This window comes from Dendrobium catenatum, unplaced genomic scaffold (assembly GCF_001605985.2).
Source record: "Dendrobium catenatum unplaced genomic scaffold, ASM160598v2 fragScaff_scaffold_1056, whole genome shotgun sequence".
NCBI lineage: Eukaryota > Viridiplantae > Streptophyta > Magnoliopsida > Asparagales > Orchidaceae > Dendrobium > Dendrobium catenatum.
In genome coordinates, this window is record NW_021319518.1 from 7,422,646 (window position 1) to 7,438,166 (window position 15,521).

At 32.0% G+C, this 15,521-nt stretch overlaps 1 protein-coding gene across 2 annotated transcripts; it reads left to right on the plus strand.

Moving 5' to 3' along the window:
- The first annotated feature begins 723 nt into the window (after positions 1 to 723).
- On the plus strand, positions 724 to 15,166 carry LOC110104646 (aspartic proteinase). Of its 2 annotated transcripts, none has more exons than XM_020833838.2 (14): positions 724 to 817; positions 1,951 to 2,315; positions 2,418 to 2,478; positions 2,857 to 2,951; positions 3,048 to 3,160; positions 3,337 to 3,505; positions 7,955 to 7,994; positions 8,103 to 8,167; positions 12,157 to 12,270; positions 12,385 to 12,449; positions 12,556 to 12,712; positions 12,830 to 12,949; positions 14,676 to 14,764; positions 14,844 to 15,166. In XM_020833838.2, the coding sequence occupies exons 1-14, from the start codon at positions 784 to 786 to the stop codon at positions 14,926 to 14,928; spliced, it is 1,572 nt and encodes a 523-aa protein (XP_020689497.1). In that variant the 5' UTR covers positions 724 to 783; the 3' UTR covers positions 14,929 to 15,166. The 2 variants fall into 2 exon arrangements, with proteins under 2 accessions (XP_020689497.1, XP_020689498.1); XM_020833839.2 differs by lacking the exon at positions 724 to 817 and adding an exon at positions 828 to 964.
- Positions 15,167 to 15,521: the final 355 nt, after the last annotated feature.

Below are 15,521 nucleotides of genomic sequence, written 5' to 3' on the forward strand. Positions count from 1 at the left end.
TTCATCAAAAAATAAGTTTTGGTGAATAATGTGACGCCCTGTTCACAGTCGCCAAAATATGTTTTTTTAATGCTTAGGTAGAGGCTCATGGCAGCTACAAACGAGCATTTGTAGTTTGGTTGGAGATGCCCTAAGAGACAAAAAAGTTCACTATGTGGAGAAGTATTTCATGTTATGGTTGATGAGAGGGCATTAATTTGTACTTTAAGCGAGTTTGAGAGAGTTTAACTTATGGAAGTAAGTTAATGAAGATGCGGGTTAAGGCCTCGTTTGGCTCCTACCGACTTTTTTTTTCGGTTTTAAACGGAGGTGTTAGAACGGAGAAGCAGATTTTTTATCCTACTCAAATCGGCGAAAAAAGGGCGGTGTGGCAAACGATAGTTTTAAAACGCCGCCTAAACAAACAGTTAAATTATAAAATTTTCACCGATCCAAACTGAAAACGGCGAAATTACGGTAAATCAAACGGGCCCTAAAATGGCTAACGAAGCGATAAATTTGATCTATTTAAAAAATTTGAATTTATAAATATTGACCATATTGATAGAAGAGTTGTAAGTGACCGATATCTAAATCTCCGGCTAATTAAGAATTTTTTTTCTTTGTTATAACTTTTTTTTTTAACCAATGCTTTTATTTCACGTCGCAACGACTTTGTCCTTTGTTTGACGTCAGATTTGTCGCACATCGGAAGTTGCGAGGTGGGGCTATGTGTTAGGTTTCAAACTTCATTTTTTTTGTCAAACGCTTTTATTTCATTTCACCGTCTTCTTCTGCACTCTAATGCCTTCCACTCAGTCTCTTCACAAGTGCCAAGGTATAGAGCTCAAAACCATCGTCTGTTCAATAGTCCCTTATTTTCATCTACAGGCAGACTTCTGTTTGTCTATATTTGGTTTTTCCGAGTTTTTCCCCTTCTCTGGAAGCTTGCTGTGATCCAGCTTTCAAACTTCCACACCGAAAAGTACTTGTTTTGCAGTTTAAATCTACAACTCTCTTATATGCAAAACATTTTACTTCGTCTGTTGATTTAAAATTATGTAAACTCGTGGCGATTGTTTTCATGGCCCCTGTTCTATATGAATTACTTTTTAGTTTCTGGAAAAAGGTTCTATGGCATATCTGGCATGGTAGTTGCGCTTTGGAATTCTCGATTGGCGAGGCTTGAATTTACCGTGCCTGAAGAGTCATCAATATAGAACTTTTGATTTCCAGCCCAATCATGCCTTGCAGGTTTATTGCATGATATGTAATTTCTTTTATATGAAGTTGATCTCTTGCCATATCTGATGATTATTGTTTAACGAGGGTTCCTGGACTTCTTTCATTTTTTTCTTATTAGTATAAATTTTTTACTGTAATCAAACTATTATTGAAGATGACACTCTGCTGACTTGAATAAATTGGTTATCTATCTGAAGATTATAGCAGATGCTACGCGCGTAAGTGGCAAAAAAATAAAAAAAGTGTTGCATGGTCAGTTATGATGGGCTTTTTATGACCCCTTCTGGATATCTTCTAATTTTATGTGGCTTCAAAGTTTGATTTGTTTTACACTCTCAAATCTTTTCTTGTGGTTATTGGTTTGACTTTATTTATCTGACATTGGTAGCTCAATATGCCTGTTGTAAGCTATAACTGCTGTTAATTTAAAATACTAGTATTGTAAATTCATCTTTATCCACATCTGGCATGATAATAGTGCAAGGATTGGATTCTGGCCTCTCATATAATTTCCTTCTGTCATGAAAATACTCTTGGCTTAGTTGGTAAGCTTAAGTCCTTTATCTATATAAGCATGTTTCACCAGCTATTCATTGCCAGTATTTGATCTTCATTACTCATGAAAAGGTCTCCAATTCAAACTGCATGTATTCATCTTAAATGCACTTCCCATATCCCCTTCCTTTTTGATAAAGGCTTATTAGCTTCTTTAATTATTCTCTACAGATAGTTTTGGGAAAATGAGGCAGAAACGTCTATTGATATGCATCTGGTTGTGGACTTTGTTGAACTTTTCATTCATCAATGCTTCTTCTAATGGCTTACTTAGGGTTGGCCTTAGGAAGAAGCAGTTCGACATCGACCGCCTACATACAGCAAAGTTTGTCAAAAAAGAGTATTTATATCTCCAAAATCAGGGCCTTGATTTTCTCACGGATGATTCTAAAACTGATGTTGTGTCTTTGAAGAACTATTTGGATGCTCAGTACTATGGTGTAATAGGTGTAGGGACACCTCCACAGAATTTCACTGTCATATTTGATACTGGGAGTTCCAACCTGTGGGTTCCTTCATCCAAATGCTACTTCTCTGTAAGTTTTTGTATTATTAGGCAATTTCCAGAGCATGAAACTCAGATCTAGCTATAGTTTCTTCTTTTCTTGGTTACAATGGAATGATGGTAACTACTGCAGATTCCTTGTTACTTCCACTCTCGGTACCACTCAAAATTATCAAGCTCATACATAGAAAATGGTATTACTCTAAAACTCGTTCCTTGAATGTGCATCTGATTCCATGGTAGTTTTGTTGTTGGGATATCTTGACTGTGCAATGATTCACATTTATGCAAGTTAAATATGAATTATATTTTAGTAGAGAAAGTGTTGCTGTATGATAATAGTTTCTAAGCCTGCTGGATGGTTTTTATGTTGGCAAAAACCTATGATGTTAATAAGGCATCCTCTACGGAGACGTTCTCCTTTTGCCAGAATTATCATTTTCCTTAAGAATTTTGTCTGGTTTTTTAGAGTATCATTTATCTTCTAGGCGCGTGTAAAGCAAACGTCAAAATTCTTGTGAACTTTGCCTTCAAATCCCTTTGTGGCATCAAAATCTTTGCCTTCTGTTCAGGGAAATCATGTAAGATAACCTATGGTTCTGGTTCGATCTCTGGTTTCTTCAGTCAAGATCATGTGCAAGTTGGAGACCTTGTGGTGGAGAAACAAGTGGGTTTGAATTTATGGATTTCATTTGGAGTGCTTCCAAATTGCAGATCAGTAACACCATGTTTAGTTTTAATGACAAGAGATGGTATTTTTCAGGTTTTCATTGAGGTAATTCGAGAAGGAAGCCTGACATTCTTACTGGCAAAGTTTGATGGGATACTTGGGCTTGGTTTCCAGGAGATTTCGGAGGGCGGTTATCCACCAGTCTGGTATATATATATTTTTCATTTCCTGTTATAGTTATGCAGCATTGTCATACAGTTGTTTACCTATTTCATCTCTGTCTGGAGAAAGAAATTTGTTTATTATGCCCTTTATTCTATAAATATTGTTTGTCAGTTTTGGTTGTGATAGAAGTATTATTTTATTATTTCCTTATTTGCAGGAATACTATGGCTGAGCAAGGTTTATTAAAGAAAAAAGTTTTCTCCTTCTGGCTGAACCGAAATCCAAATGATACAACGGGGGGTGAGCTCATTTTTGGTGGTTATGATCGAAAACATTTTACTGGTGATCACGTATATGTGCCAGTGAGTCGCAAGGGATATTGGCAGGTAAGAACATTATAAAGATAATTAACAGATAATCGTGCATATACATAGGAAAAATGACAATTGAATTCACGGAAACAACAATATTATCTCAAAAAATTATTATATAAATTTTACTATTAAATAAAAGCGAATAAACTAGGATAAAATCACTTATGCAACATAATTTTACTGTAAATCTTGATGAATATAATCATATATAAAATCAAATATTTGTCAAAAAAAAGCTCTTGTTGCTTTGTCATACGCTAAAAAAAATGATTCCAAATGGGTTTTGGCAATATTTTTTACCTACAAGTTGATTATATAAATATAATTACTACAATTACTATTTTATTTAATTATAAAAATTATATTTAATTTTAAGTTATTTAATATAATTTAAATAGGATTACTTAGCATGGTATTTTTTGTATTTTATTAATATTATAAATAACTGTATTATTTTTGCAAATTATTACGTTATGTCAAAATAATCAATTAAACAATAATTGGTGGCTGTGAAATATTTTATATATTCAATTATATCTGTATGATTATAGTTTTTTTAAGTTAGAGATGTGATAAGCTACATAGATTAAAGAAAAATGATAAATTAAGATTTTATATAAGTTGGTTCAAAATTTTTTAAATAGAATTTTGATGTTCTTTCACATTACCGTTAACACTTTCTAGTGTCTACATTATCTATTTCATAACAATCCACATCTCAATATGGCTTAGGTAAATGTAAATCCAAACCAGTCTTGGTTTGTTTATCTTTGTTACATGGGAATGGAGATGATGCATGATACTCGATCCTATGTAAATTGGACAAAATTGCCCCCAAAACAGTCCAACCTGACCGAGATTGGCCTGATTAACTTGAACTGATCTAGTTATTTATAGTCCTTACGCACATGTAGGGGATTCCTCTTCCATGAATCCACTCGCTGCAACTTACATTGGTTCCTATAGTGCCAAGACAATGAGAGGATTTTGTAGTTAACGGTTGTAAAAAACAAAAAAAATTCTTATATAACTCTATCTAATTGATATGGGGCAACTTTGATTAACATGCATATGATTTTAATCCGTTTCATGTTTGTTATTTGTTTATAGGTTAGGAGTTTAATTGATTAAGTTATATTTATTTAATTTAGAATTGTCTTAGATGGTTTGCACATAAAACATCGACCTTCTGATGACCCGGTTATGAGAGTAGATGCATTATATTTGGTCTATCTTATGAGAGGTAGAGGTAGAGGTAGACCTAAAAAGGCTTGGTTAGAAAATATTAGAAATGATATTTTTTTATTAGATTTAAATGAGAATTTGACTCTTAATAGGACAATGGAGAAAAAAGATTCATCTAGTAGATCCCATGTAGTGGGATAATGGCTTGATAATGATGATGTTGTTGTTGTTGTTATTGTATTTATTATATTAATTATATTGCTAAATGAAATGATTTTCATTCTTAGAAAACTCTAATCTTATTAACTCGATTTAAAAAAAAATTAATAGGGCCTTAGCAATGAATTATATTACTTTGTTATGTTTACAAAGTACATGTCTTATAATTGTTAGAATATTATAATTTGAATAATAATAAATAAAATAGAGCTATAAAAATAATATTCTATTTTAAAATATACTTGTTTTTCAAATTTTTTTTTTAAGTTATGTATGTTTATTATATTACAACCAATATTTTCTTTCCTATTTGAAATAAAAATATATGTAGAAAACATGAATACATGCATGCTTTTCTTCTAAATTTATTGTAATTTACTTTATGCTCTTTATTTTTAATTATCTAAATTTCTTTGGCATTTTTTCTGATGCATTTTATTTACTTATGTAAAAGGGATTTTTCTCCATTTAATTTTTGATATTATGACTTTCATACTTAAGTTCAAAATCGATCCTTCTCTTTATCATCATTAAAATTAATAGCATATATGATTTCAACAAATTTTAAGATTGCTTGATCATTAATCCGGCGCATCAAAATTTTATTATCAATGGATTCAATTGCATAAGAAAAAAACTTATTTTTATATTTAGAGATTTTTTAATGCATTAAAAACAAATGCATGATTTATTGATGTCATCTTACATTAAACAATTTTATTTGGTGAAAAATACATGTGTAACATTAAGTTATTAAAAGAATTTATGATGTTTAATCATCCTTCTATTTTTTCACATTCTTGATAAATGGGTATAGTTTCATGAAAATGTATGAAACTCAATCTACATTTGATTCTTATCTTGTAGTTCACAATCAAAAGTGCAATTTTGTTTTTTTATTATTTAATGAGAAAAAGCTCGAAATAGTCCCTGATTATTGATAAATGCTCAAATTACTCCAGAGTTTCGTATTACCCTCATTTAGTCCCTCAACTATTTAAAAATTGTCCAACTTATTCCTTCTGTTAGTTTTGCTATTTTAATTAACGGGAAAAGCCAAAAAACTTTGCTTCTTTGGGCCAATTTTGTAAAAAACTTATTACATGCTCGCTCGCCTTCCCGTTATAATCCTTGGAGAACAAATTGTGCGAGGCAGAAGTTGGACATTCGGTGCTGGGGTGTCATCCTCTGTCTTGATTCCATTTCGTCCTACACAAATCAAATAACACTTCGCCGTCCTCTACATTGACAACTAACGAGAGGAGAGTTTCTATAATATCCCGAACTCGTTTCATGAAGGTGAAGAAGACAAAGACGAAGGCAAAGAAGATGAAGGAGATGTCAATTGGAGTCACGGAAGCGGAAGGAGGGTTGATTTAGTCATTTTAGGTTATAGGTTATGTCGAAGAAGACGAAGTTAATTGGTGTTGTTTCCCATCGCTTGGAGTTGAAAAAATTAACGAGCGAGCCGTTTCAATCACGTGAAGGCGAAGAAGACGAAGTGAATGCATCGTTTCAAGCAAAGGGTTTCGTACCCATATAAGAGGCCGAGCGATACCAAAGAATAAGTGGGAGTCAAGGAAAATCGGAGAGTGACCGAGCTTGAGCAACGAGCGTGGGCGATTGCTTGGATGACCAGGAGAAGGAAATATTATTCTTAGGAGATAAAAATTTATTTTGTAATTAGTTAATAAAAAAAATTATTAGAGAAAATAAAAATTATTTTATTATGATTTTATTATTATGATTTTACATCAAATTTATAAAAAGAGAGAAAGAGTGAATGCTTAATTAATAAGTTGATAAATTTTTAAAATAAACCTAAGATTTCTTCTAATACCTAATTATTAATTATTAAATTAATTATTTGAATTTTATTGATTTATGAATTTTTTAAAAGAATAAATTAGTAAATATTGTTAATGAAATTTAATCAAAAATTTTATATCTTAAAAATGATTATAGTAAATATTTTAATGGTAAATAAAAGATCTATAGAGGGACAGAGAGCATACAGAGCATAAATTCAAATGAGATTTTTATACATAAATTAAGTTTTTATTAATTTAACTATCTATAGAAAAATGAGTGTTAACTTAAGAGAGATATTAAATTATAAGTTTTTTAGAGCAAGGATAATATATTTTTTCTTTTATTTAATTCTTTTAGAAATAAATTAATTACAAGTGTTATTTGAGTATATTCAATATATAGCTAGTTAGAGAAAGATATTTATTTTAAAGATTTTAGATTTATGATAAAATACATTTAAATTATGGGAGAATATTTAAAATATTAAAAGTAAAGAATATTTGTAATGTAATCTCATATTCCATAGTAATATCTAAAATACCTTTTATATTTAACTTTGGAGTTAACTTTAACTTTTAGTTTAGGCATTGAGATTAAATTGACTCATTTTTTAGTAGTTGAGGGACTAAATTGGGGCAATGCAAAATTGTGAGACTAAATTGGACATTTATGAATAGTCGGGAGATTATTTTAAACTTTTACTCATTATTTTAAAAGTGGTAAATAAAAAAGGAGTGGAGGAATATTCATTTTTCTTGTCTCTCTCTCCATCTTTTTCGAGAGAGAGATAGGGAAAGAGAGAATGAGTTACAGCATTATTAATTTAAAATGATAGTGTCCTTTGAGCACATCTTTTACTATTCATCACAAAATATGAATTGTTATGATTTAAACTATTTAGAAGATAACTTTTAATTTACTTTTTACATTATTAATTATTTTGAGCTACTTTAAGTCTTAGTTATTTAAAATTGTTATAGATGGTAAAAGATGTGCGAGGATAAATGACTATTTAAATGGATAGTAGTCCAATTCTCTCCATTAATGTTGGAGGAACATAATGTCAAAAAAATTTCACTGCCTTGTGTAGCTTTTTTTATATACAAGATGGCAGTAGGAGGGAACAACCTCGAAAAAAATCTCACCATCTACTATAGCTTTTTGTATACACAACATGGCTTCCATGCCAGCCTGTAGTCACTCCTTTGTCTTCTCATAGTACTAATTTTATCACTACTGTTTCAGTTTGAGATGGGTGATTTTTTAATAGGTGGCAAGTCCACAGGTAAAATTTTTTTCTTATCATATCTTTTGTTGTTTACCTGCATGTAAATGGAAAGTTTCTCCAAGTTCTAAATTAATTCTCGCATGTCGCATGTTTCTTGTTTTACAGGCTATTGTGCTGAACGATGTGATGCTATTGTAGATTCTGGGACTTCTTTGTTGGCTGGTCCAACTGTACGTGTCTTTTAGTTCTTTTTCAAAATGTCTCTAGTTGCTAAATATTATTTAATGAGCTTTTGTTTCTGTTCCTATCCTCAAATTTGGAGAAATCATTTTATTAAAACTTTTAGCCTAGAACAGTTCCTGCTATCAGGTTTACACTTGGTAATAAATTGTAAGATTTTTAAGATGGTACTATTTGAAATTTTTCGCTGGCTCGAATTCTTTGTGGACTAAATGGTCCTGTTCAATTACAGATGTATATGTTCCTTGTATGCAGCTGTCATTATTTTTTCTTTACTTCAGCAGCTTGCTTTATCTAAAGCCGGTTTTTTCCCTACAGAAGGTTGTTATGTCTTTCATGATTATTAGTAATGTAATATGAATGTGCAAAAGTGGATAAAGATTTCCTTTTTTCTTTTGTTTGGGAATTCTCTAGAATGCAATTTTTTATCCAAATACACGGTTAACTCAATTTTAGTAGGGATTGCTTTTTTTGCTGCATTTAGAATACATGAAAAGTAAACCTTTGCAAAGAAAGTGCAATGATCTGACCACATTTATATTGCTATAGATTTGTGAGAAAATGAATGAAAAAATTGAGTACAAGTTTATACAAAACCTTTTGCTTCGAACTAATAAAAAAAGGAAGTTTCTATGCTTGTAAATAATCTTCTTTACTTCAAGTTTCCACCAGATTGAACAACCATTTAGTATATGCTTCTTTTTCATTATTTTCATCATCATTAGCCTTATCCTAATTACTTGGATTTGGTTTTATGAATCCTAGTTTTTAATTTATTCTTGCTTAGTATTGCTTGAAATTATTACCCTGTTATTCAAAAACCATTTGAATAACTTCTATTCATGTAATTTTAAGTCTATCCTTTCTATTTTATAATTATCTAATATTAATTTCATCTACTTGTTTAAGGGTTGCATTATCTACCCTTATTGTACCTATTCAAAGAACTTATAGTATATTTTTAGGTACCTTGTTTCTAACTGTGACACTCAAATTGTTCTTCTGATCACTCTTGCATTTATTCTTTTTAATTTTGCCACACATACATCCTAATATTTTTATTTCTAAAACACTCAATGTAGATATCACCGACTTTTTGTATTGCCCAACATTCAGATCCATACAAGATCGTCACCTTAATTGTAGTTTTATAAATTTACCATTAAGTCTACTTGATACCCTTTTATTGCATAATACTCCTTAGGCACATCTCTATTTTAATCGTACAACCTCCACACCCTTCAATTTATATCCTCATTTGTATGTGAATTATGTATAACAAATTTAAGATACTTAATCATATCACACCTAGGAATTATCTCATCTTTTTTAAAAAGTTGGCGTGATAATAATTAATATCACACCTAAAATTCAATATAGTGTACTTAATTTTTGTTCCGTAATTTCTAAATCCTTAATCTTCTAAAGATTTTCTCCATTGTTTTAGCATTTCACTTATTTCTGCAGATATATCACAAAATAGATTTATATGGCCTACAAAGAAAGTATATATTGGCAACTTACTTTGAGTATCTTCCGTATGTGTTTCGATAACCAATTCAAAATGATATGAAACAAATGTTGACTGTTATTATAAATCTTTTATATTTGGAAAATCTTGGGTCATTTTAGAACAACTTTAATATTGTATGCGCTCTATCATACATTTCCTTAACAACATCAATATATTTTTGATACACATATTTTTATTTTGATACATTTTAAGTCATTTTATTGCACTCAATCATATGTCTTCTCAAGATCAATAAAAATCTTATAAAAATTATTTTTTTACTTTATATGCTTTTTCATTAATTGTTTTAGCGCCTATATCTCTTTAATACTATATCTTTTTTGCATGAAACCAAATTAGTTATCCATAATTGATGTAATTTTTCTATCATGTGTTCTATTACTCTCCAAGAGAAGTGCTATGGAGATGTCTACATAAGAAAGGGGTTAATAATGCTTATATTAAAGTCATTAAGGATATGTATGCACTGTTACTTGTGTTCAAATAGGTGGTTTGACCAAGTAATTTCATATTTTAGTTGGATTACATCAAGGATCATCCTTGAGCCCATATCTTTTTTGCTTTAGTCATGGATGTTCTCACTAGACATTTGCAAGAGGTTGTACACCTGGTGTATGCTTTTTGCTGATGTTATTATTCTTGTTGATCAGACTAGAGAGGGAGTTGAAGGTAAACTTGAATTATGGAGGTCAATCTTAGTGTCTAAAGGCTTTTGTTGGAGTAGATCTAAAACTTAATATATGGAGTGTAATTTTAGTAATAATAGATCTAGTGGGGGATTGTGACTTTGGGCAATCAAGTCATTAATAAGACCACACTTTTGAGATATCTTGGGTCTATTATTCAGAGTGATGGTGAAATAGATTGAGATATTATTAGTAGAATCCAAGTTGGATGGTTGAAGTGGAGAAATGCATCGGGCTTGTTGTGTGATAGAAAAGCCCCTCTCAAACTTAATTGGAAAATTCTATAAGATGGTAGTGAGACTTGCAATGCTTTATGGTGCAAAATGTTGACCATTAAAAGAGAAGCATAGTATTAAGTTAAGTGTTGCAGAGATGAGGATGCTCAGATGGATGAGTGGCTTTACTCTTAGAGACAGGATACGAAATGAGCATATACGTGAATTTGTTGGAGTAGCTCTAGTAGAAGATAAGATTAGAGAGAGTCGCCTTAGAGGTTTGTTCACATAAAACGGCAGTTTTTCGATGACCCGGTTAGGAAAGTAGTGTATTAGATTTGACTTATGTTAAGAAAGGTAGAGGTATACCTAAAAAGACTTGGTTGGAAAATATTAGAAATGTCATTTTTTATTAGATTTAGATGAGAATTTGACTCTGAATATGACACAATGGAGAAAAATGATTCATGTAGCCGACCCCACATAGTGGGATAAAGGGTGGTTGTTGTTTTTTTGTTCTATTACTCTCCTATAACTTTATTATATGGCTTAATAGTTCTTTTATAGTTATTACAATATTGAATATTTTTTATCCTTAAATATTAGTACCAAATTTCTTCTTTCCTAATTATTCTTCATCCTCTCTTCAAAATTCTGTTGGAAAGATTTGCTAACCAATTAACAAAAATCTCCCATGTAATCTTCCGAAGATTGATATATAAATATCTCTTACAGACCCGGTCATATATTTATGCAACTCATTTTTTTAGATTAATTTATAATATAATTTATTATATTATCTATTCTGCTCTTCAAAAATAAAGTTTTTCCTAAAATTTTTATTTAATAATTCTCAAAATAACATTTTCATTTTTCCTTGATGTCTTCATCTATAACCAATATCTTATTATCTTCACTTCAATACATATAACTTAGATCAAAATCTCTTGTCCTCTTATCTTTTATTTTAGCTATTCAAGATATTTTCTTTTCTTTCTTTTTAATGCCAAGCCTTTTTTATAATCATCAAAGCTTTAGTTTTTGTTTTTCTCACCACAGTCATTTCAAGACTTATAATTTTTTTATAAATATTATAAGCCTTATTAGTATTCCGTTTTTTCCACCCTTTACAAGTGCATTTCTTTTTTCTGTTGACCTTTTCTCTCCTTATTTTCCCATAATTTCTCCTTATCAATATATGATCTGTTTCTAGACTCTTCTAAAAATTTCTTGGTTATTTTTTTTTAATGAAGTAGCTATTTTATCTCACATTAGGTTTGACTGTACTAGAAAATTCCATTCTAAACCCATCAGCTATTTTGAAAGATTATCAATTACGCGCATTTCAAATTCCACCATCTTATCTTAAGAAAATAAATTCTTTTGATGGTTTTCTTATATTTATTATTCTATATTGTGTTCAAGAATCTCCTTGCACAATATTTTGTTGCATGATTATAATCAATTTTAAAATATGATGTGATTTACTGCTTGTTTGTGCTTTCAAGTAATTGCTACTTGTTCATCATTTTTGTCTGTACCAGACGGTTATTGCACAAATCAATCATGCCATTGGTGCAGAAGGCATTGTCAGCATTGAATGTAAAGAAATTGTTGAACAATACGGGAAGATGATACTGGAACTCCTCAATGCGCAGGTTTGCTCTTTTAACAACGTCACTTAAACGAAAAAGATCTATATTCTCGTCATTATAAAACTAATGTAGCTTACCCACTTTTTCTATTTCTAATCTGTATAACCGCTTGTTCAGACACGGCCAGAGAAGGTATGCAGCCAAATCGGCCTATGTGTCTTTGATGGAACTTCGTCTACCAGGTTTGTTAAAACTGCGAAAGTTGTATCAGCTTGTTTCCTATTATAGTGTTGAGGATTTTGATATCTCTGGCTTTTCTATTCATTATTGAGGTCCTCTTTTGTACAGCGCTGGCATTAAATCTGTGGTTGATGAGCAAAACATGGACTCTTCTTCTCGTAATGCGGATTTGTTCTGTACTGCTTGTGAGATGGCCGTAGTGTGGATTAAGAATCAGCTCCGTCAGAATCAAACTGAGGAACTAATATTGAACTATGCTAATGAGGTTTGCTTACTAAGGCTTATTATTTTGCACACAAATTAATATTCATGTATAATATATATTTTGATACATATTTCTTGAAATGATTGATTTTCTCAATGATGTTCAAATCTTCTCAAGCTATGTGGAAGGCTTCCAAGTCCAATGGGAGAATCAGCCGTGGATTGCCAGCAGTTAGCAAGCATGCCAAATGTCTCATTTACAATTGCAGGCAAAAGCTTTATTCTGACTCCCGAACAGGTATGCTGCAAGCTTATGATAATTTTTATGTTTTAATGTTAATATTATTTTTTCTGATCCTGCTAATTTTCCTTTTTATCTTATCTTGCAACTAACATTCTAAAAATCGACAACTTTACTAGTCCCAAGGAAACGAGAGATTATTCTGTGCAGCGTCCGAATGTATCCGGAGTCCAATTCGGTCACGTCACATCATCCAATGCACTGTGCATTGGATGACGTGGCGCGTCTGAATTGACCTTCGGACGCGTCCGGACGCTGCACCTAATAATTTTTCAGGAGCACGTAGTAACTAATATTATATATTTATTTCTTTATGTTTGTCGTGCCCGATGGGATAAAAAACAAAGAAAGCAGGGATAGATCATAAATGAAAAGAAAAGCTTAAAGAAACAACATAGAGGAATAAAAGCACCTTTGAATAAGAAACTAGGAATGGCAGATGATTATGATAACAATTGGACAGAAAAGTCTAAACTTGAAGCCGACAGTATTTCCCTCATGAACTCTTGTTTTTGTAGAGCTTGTCTTGATGGGCTAACTGAACCTGTCATTTCCCTCATGACCTGTTATGTATGATGTATCTGCTGGTGTAATTTTGGGGACCATGGTGTTTTAAGGATGAACAGCTTTGTTATTGGTATAACTTTGCTTTTACGATTGCCACCTCATTAATGCTTTCTTATAAATAAAACTGAATATTTTAAGTATAATTTTAGTAGCAATAGACCTAGTGAGGGGATTGTGACTTTGGGTGATCAAGTCATTAATAAAAGTACACGTTTTAGATATCTTGGATATATTATTCAGAGTGATGGTGAAATAAATGGGGATATTATCAGCAAAATTTAAGTTGGATGGTTAAAGTGGAGGAATGCATCGGGCTTGTTGTGCGATATAAAAGTTTCCCTCAAACTTAAGGGAAAATTATATAAGATGGTGGTGAGACATGCAATGTTTTATGGTGTTGAATGTTGGCCATTAAAAGAGAAGCATAATATTAATTAAGTGTTGCAAAGATGGAGAGATTATTGGGTCCAGACACCGGACACAGGTTACCGTTCGGTACTTCATAGTACCGAGTAATACTGAACTCGGTACTGAGTAGTACCGAGCTCAGTATTGCTCGGTATTGTGGAGTATCGAGTTCATACATAGCTCAGTACCGAGTAGGGGGTGATGTGACACATTTTCATTGGGCTCAGGACGCCGTCCGGTGTCCGGACCCAATAATTTCCCGCAGAGATGAGGATGCTTAGGTGGATGAGTGGCTTTGCCCTTAGAGATAGGATACGAAATGAGCATATATGTGAAAAGGTTGGAGTAGCTCCAGTGGGAGATAAGATTAGAGAGAGTCGCCTTAGATGGTTTGGTCACATTAAACAGAGGCCTTCTGATGACCCAGTTAGGAAAGTTGAGGTATTAGATTTGACTTATGTTAAGAAATGTAGAGGTATTATAAATGATCTTTCTTTGTTTGATTTAAATGAGAATTTGACTTTTAATATGACACAATGGCGAAGAAGGATTCATGTAGCCGATCCCACGTAGTGGGACAAAAGCATGTTGTTGTTGTGTGAATAAATTAAACTTGTTATAATTGCAAATTGCATTAAAAAGAAGGTTATACTATAGTTTATATAGGTTCTTTCTCTCATATACCTCCTTCAATGTTTAGGCGCTTCTCTAGTTTTAATAATAACTGCTAGTATTATTTCCTTTCCAGTATGTTTTGAAGGTGGAACAGGCAGACACTTCTATCTGCATTAGCGGATTCACAGCATTTGATATACCTCCACCAAGAGGGCCCCTCTGGTACGCATGCATAGCTATACTAGTTCCTGTAGCTTTTAATCATTTAAATTATTTATCATATTTGAAATGTTTGGTATAGGATCCTTGGAGATGTATTCATGGGTGCGTACCACACGGTTTTTGATTTCAAACATACAAAGATTGGTTTTGCGAAATCTGTTTGAGAGTGCGTTCGTGTGGATTAGAATCACTTTCTAAATGTGTATCAGTCGTATCATCTGTGTAACATAGAACAAATAAGCCAAAGTTCAAGCGTGATGATGGCTTTGCTTGAACTAATGCACGAGTTGTCGCTGATATGGTTATGTGGGTAAATATTGTATAATAATATTAGCTAAGCTTAAGGATCATGATATGTTATCAATGCTATGCTTATTTTGGTAAAATGTTTTTAAACGACAATTTGTATTCGTGTATAACTTGCCAGTTGATCAATTTGGAGCATAGGAGAAATTATTACGTGTAAATGCCGAACTTCGGAGGCCAATCAAAACGTGCTATGCCACCCAGTAAACAGCTGTGTTGATGATATGACGCATTCTAATTGGCCTCCAGATGTCGTTCTAGACTGGTGAATAAGTTGAACCAATGTTGATTATCATGATTCAGTAATAGAACTAGCAGTTCATAATTCAGCTAGTAACATCTGTTTCAATTTCAAATCAATGCCAATTAGGTGGCTCAGCTTGATTGATGTAGAAAAACTGTCCACAGCTTGACTGCTACAGATAGACTTTAATAGTCTCCCATATCAAAA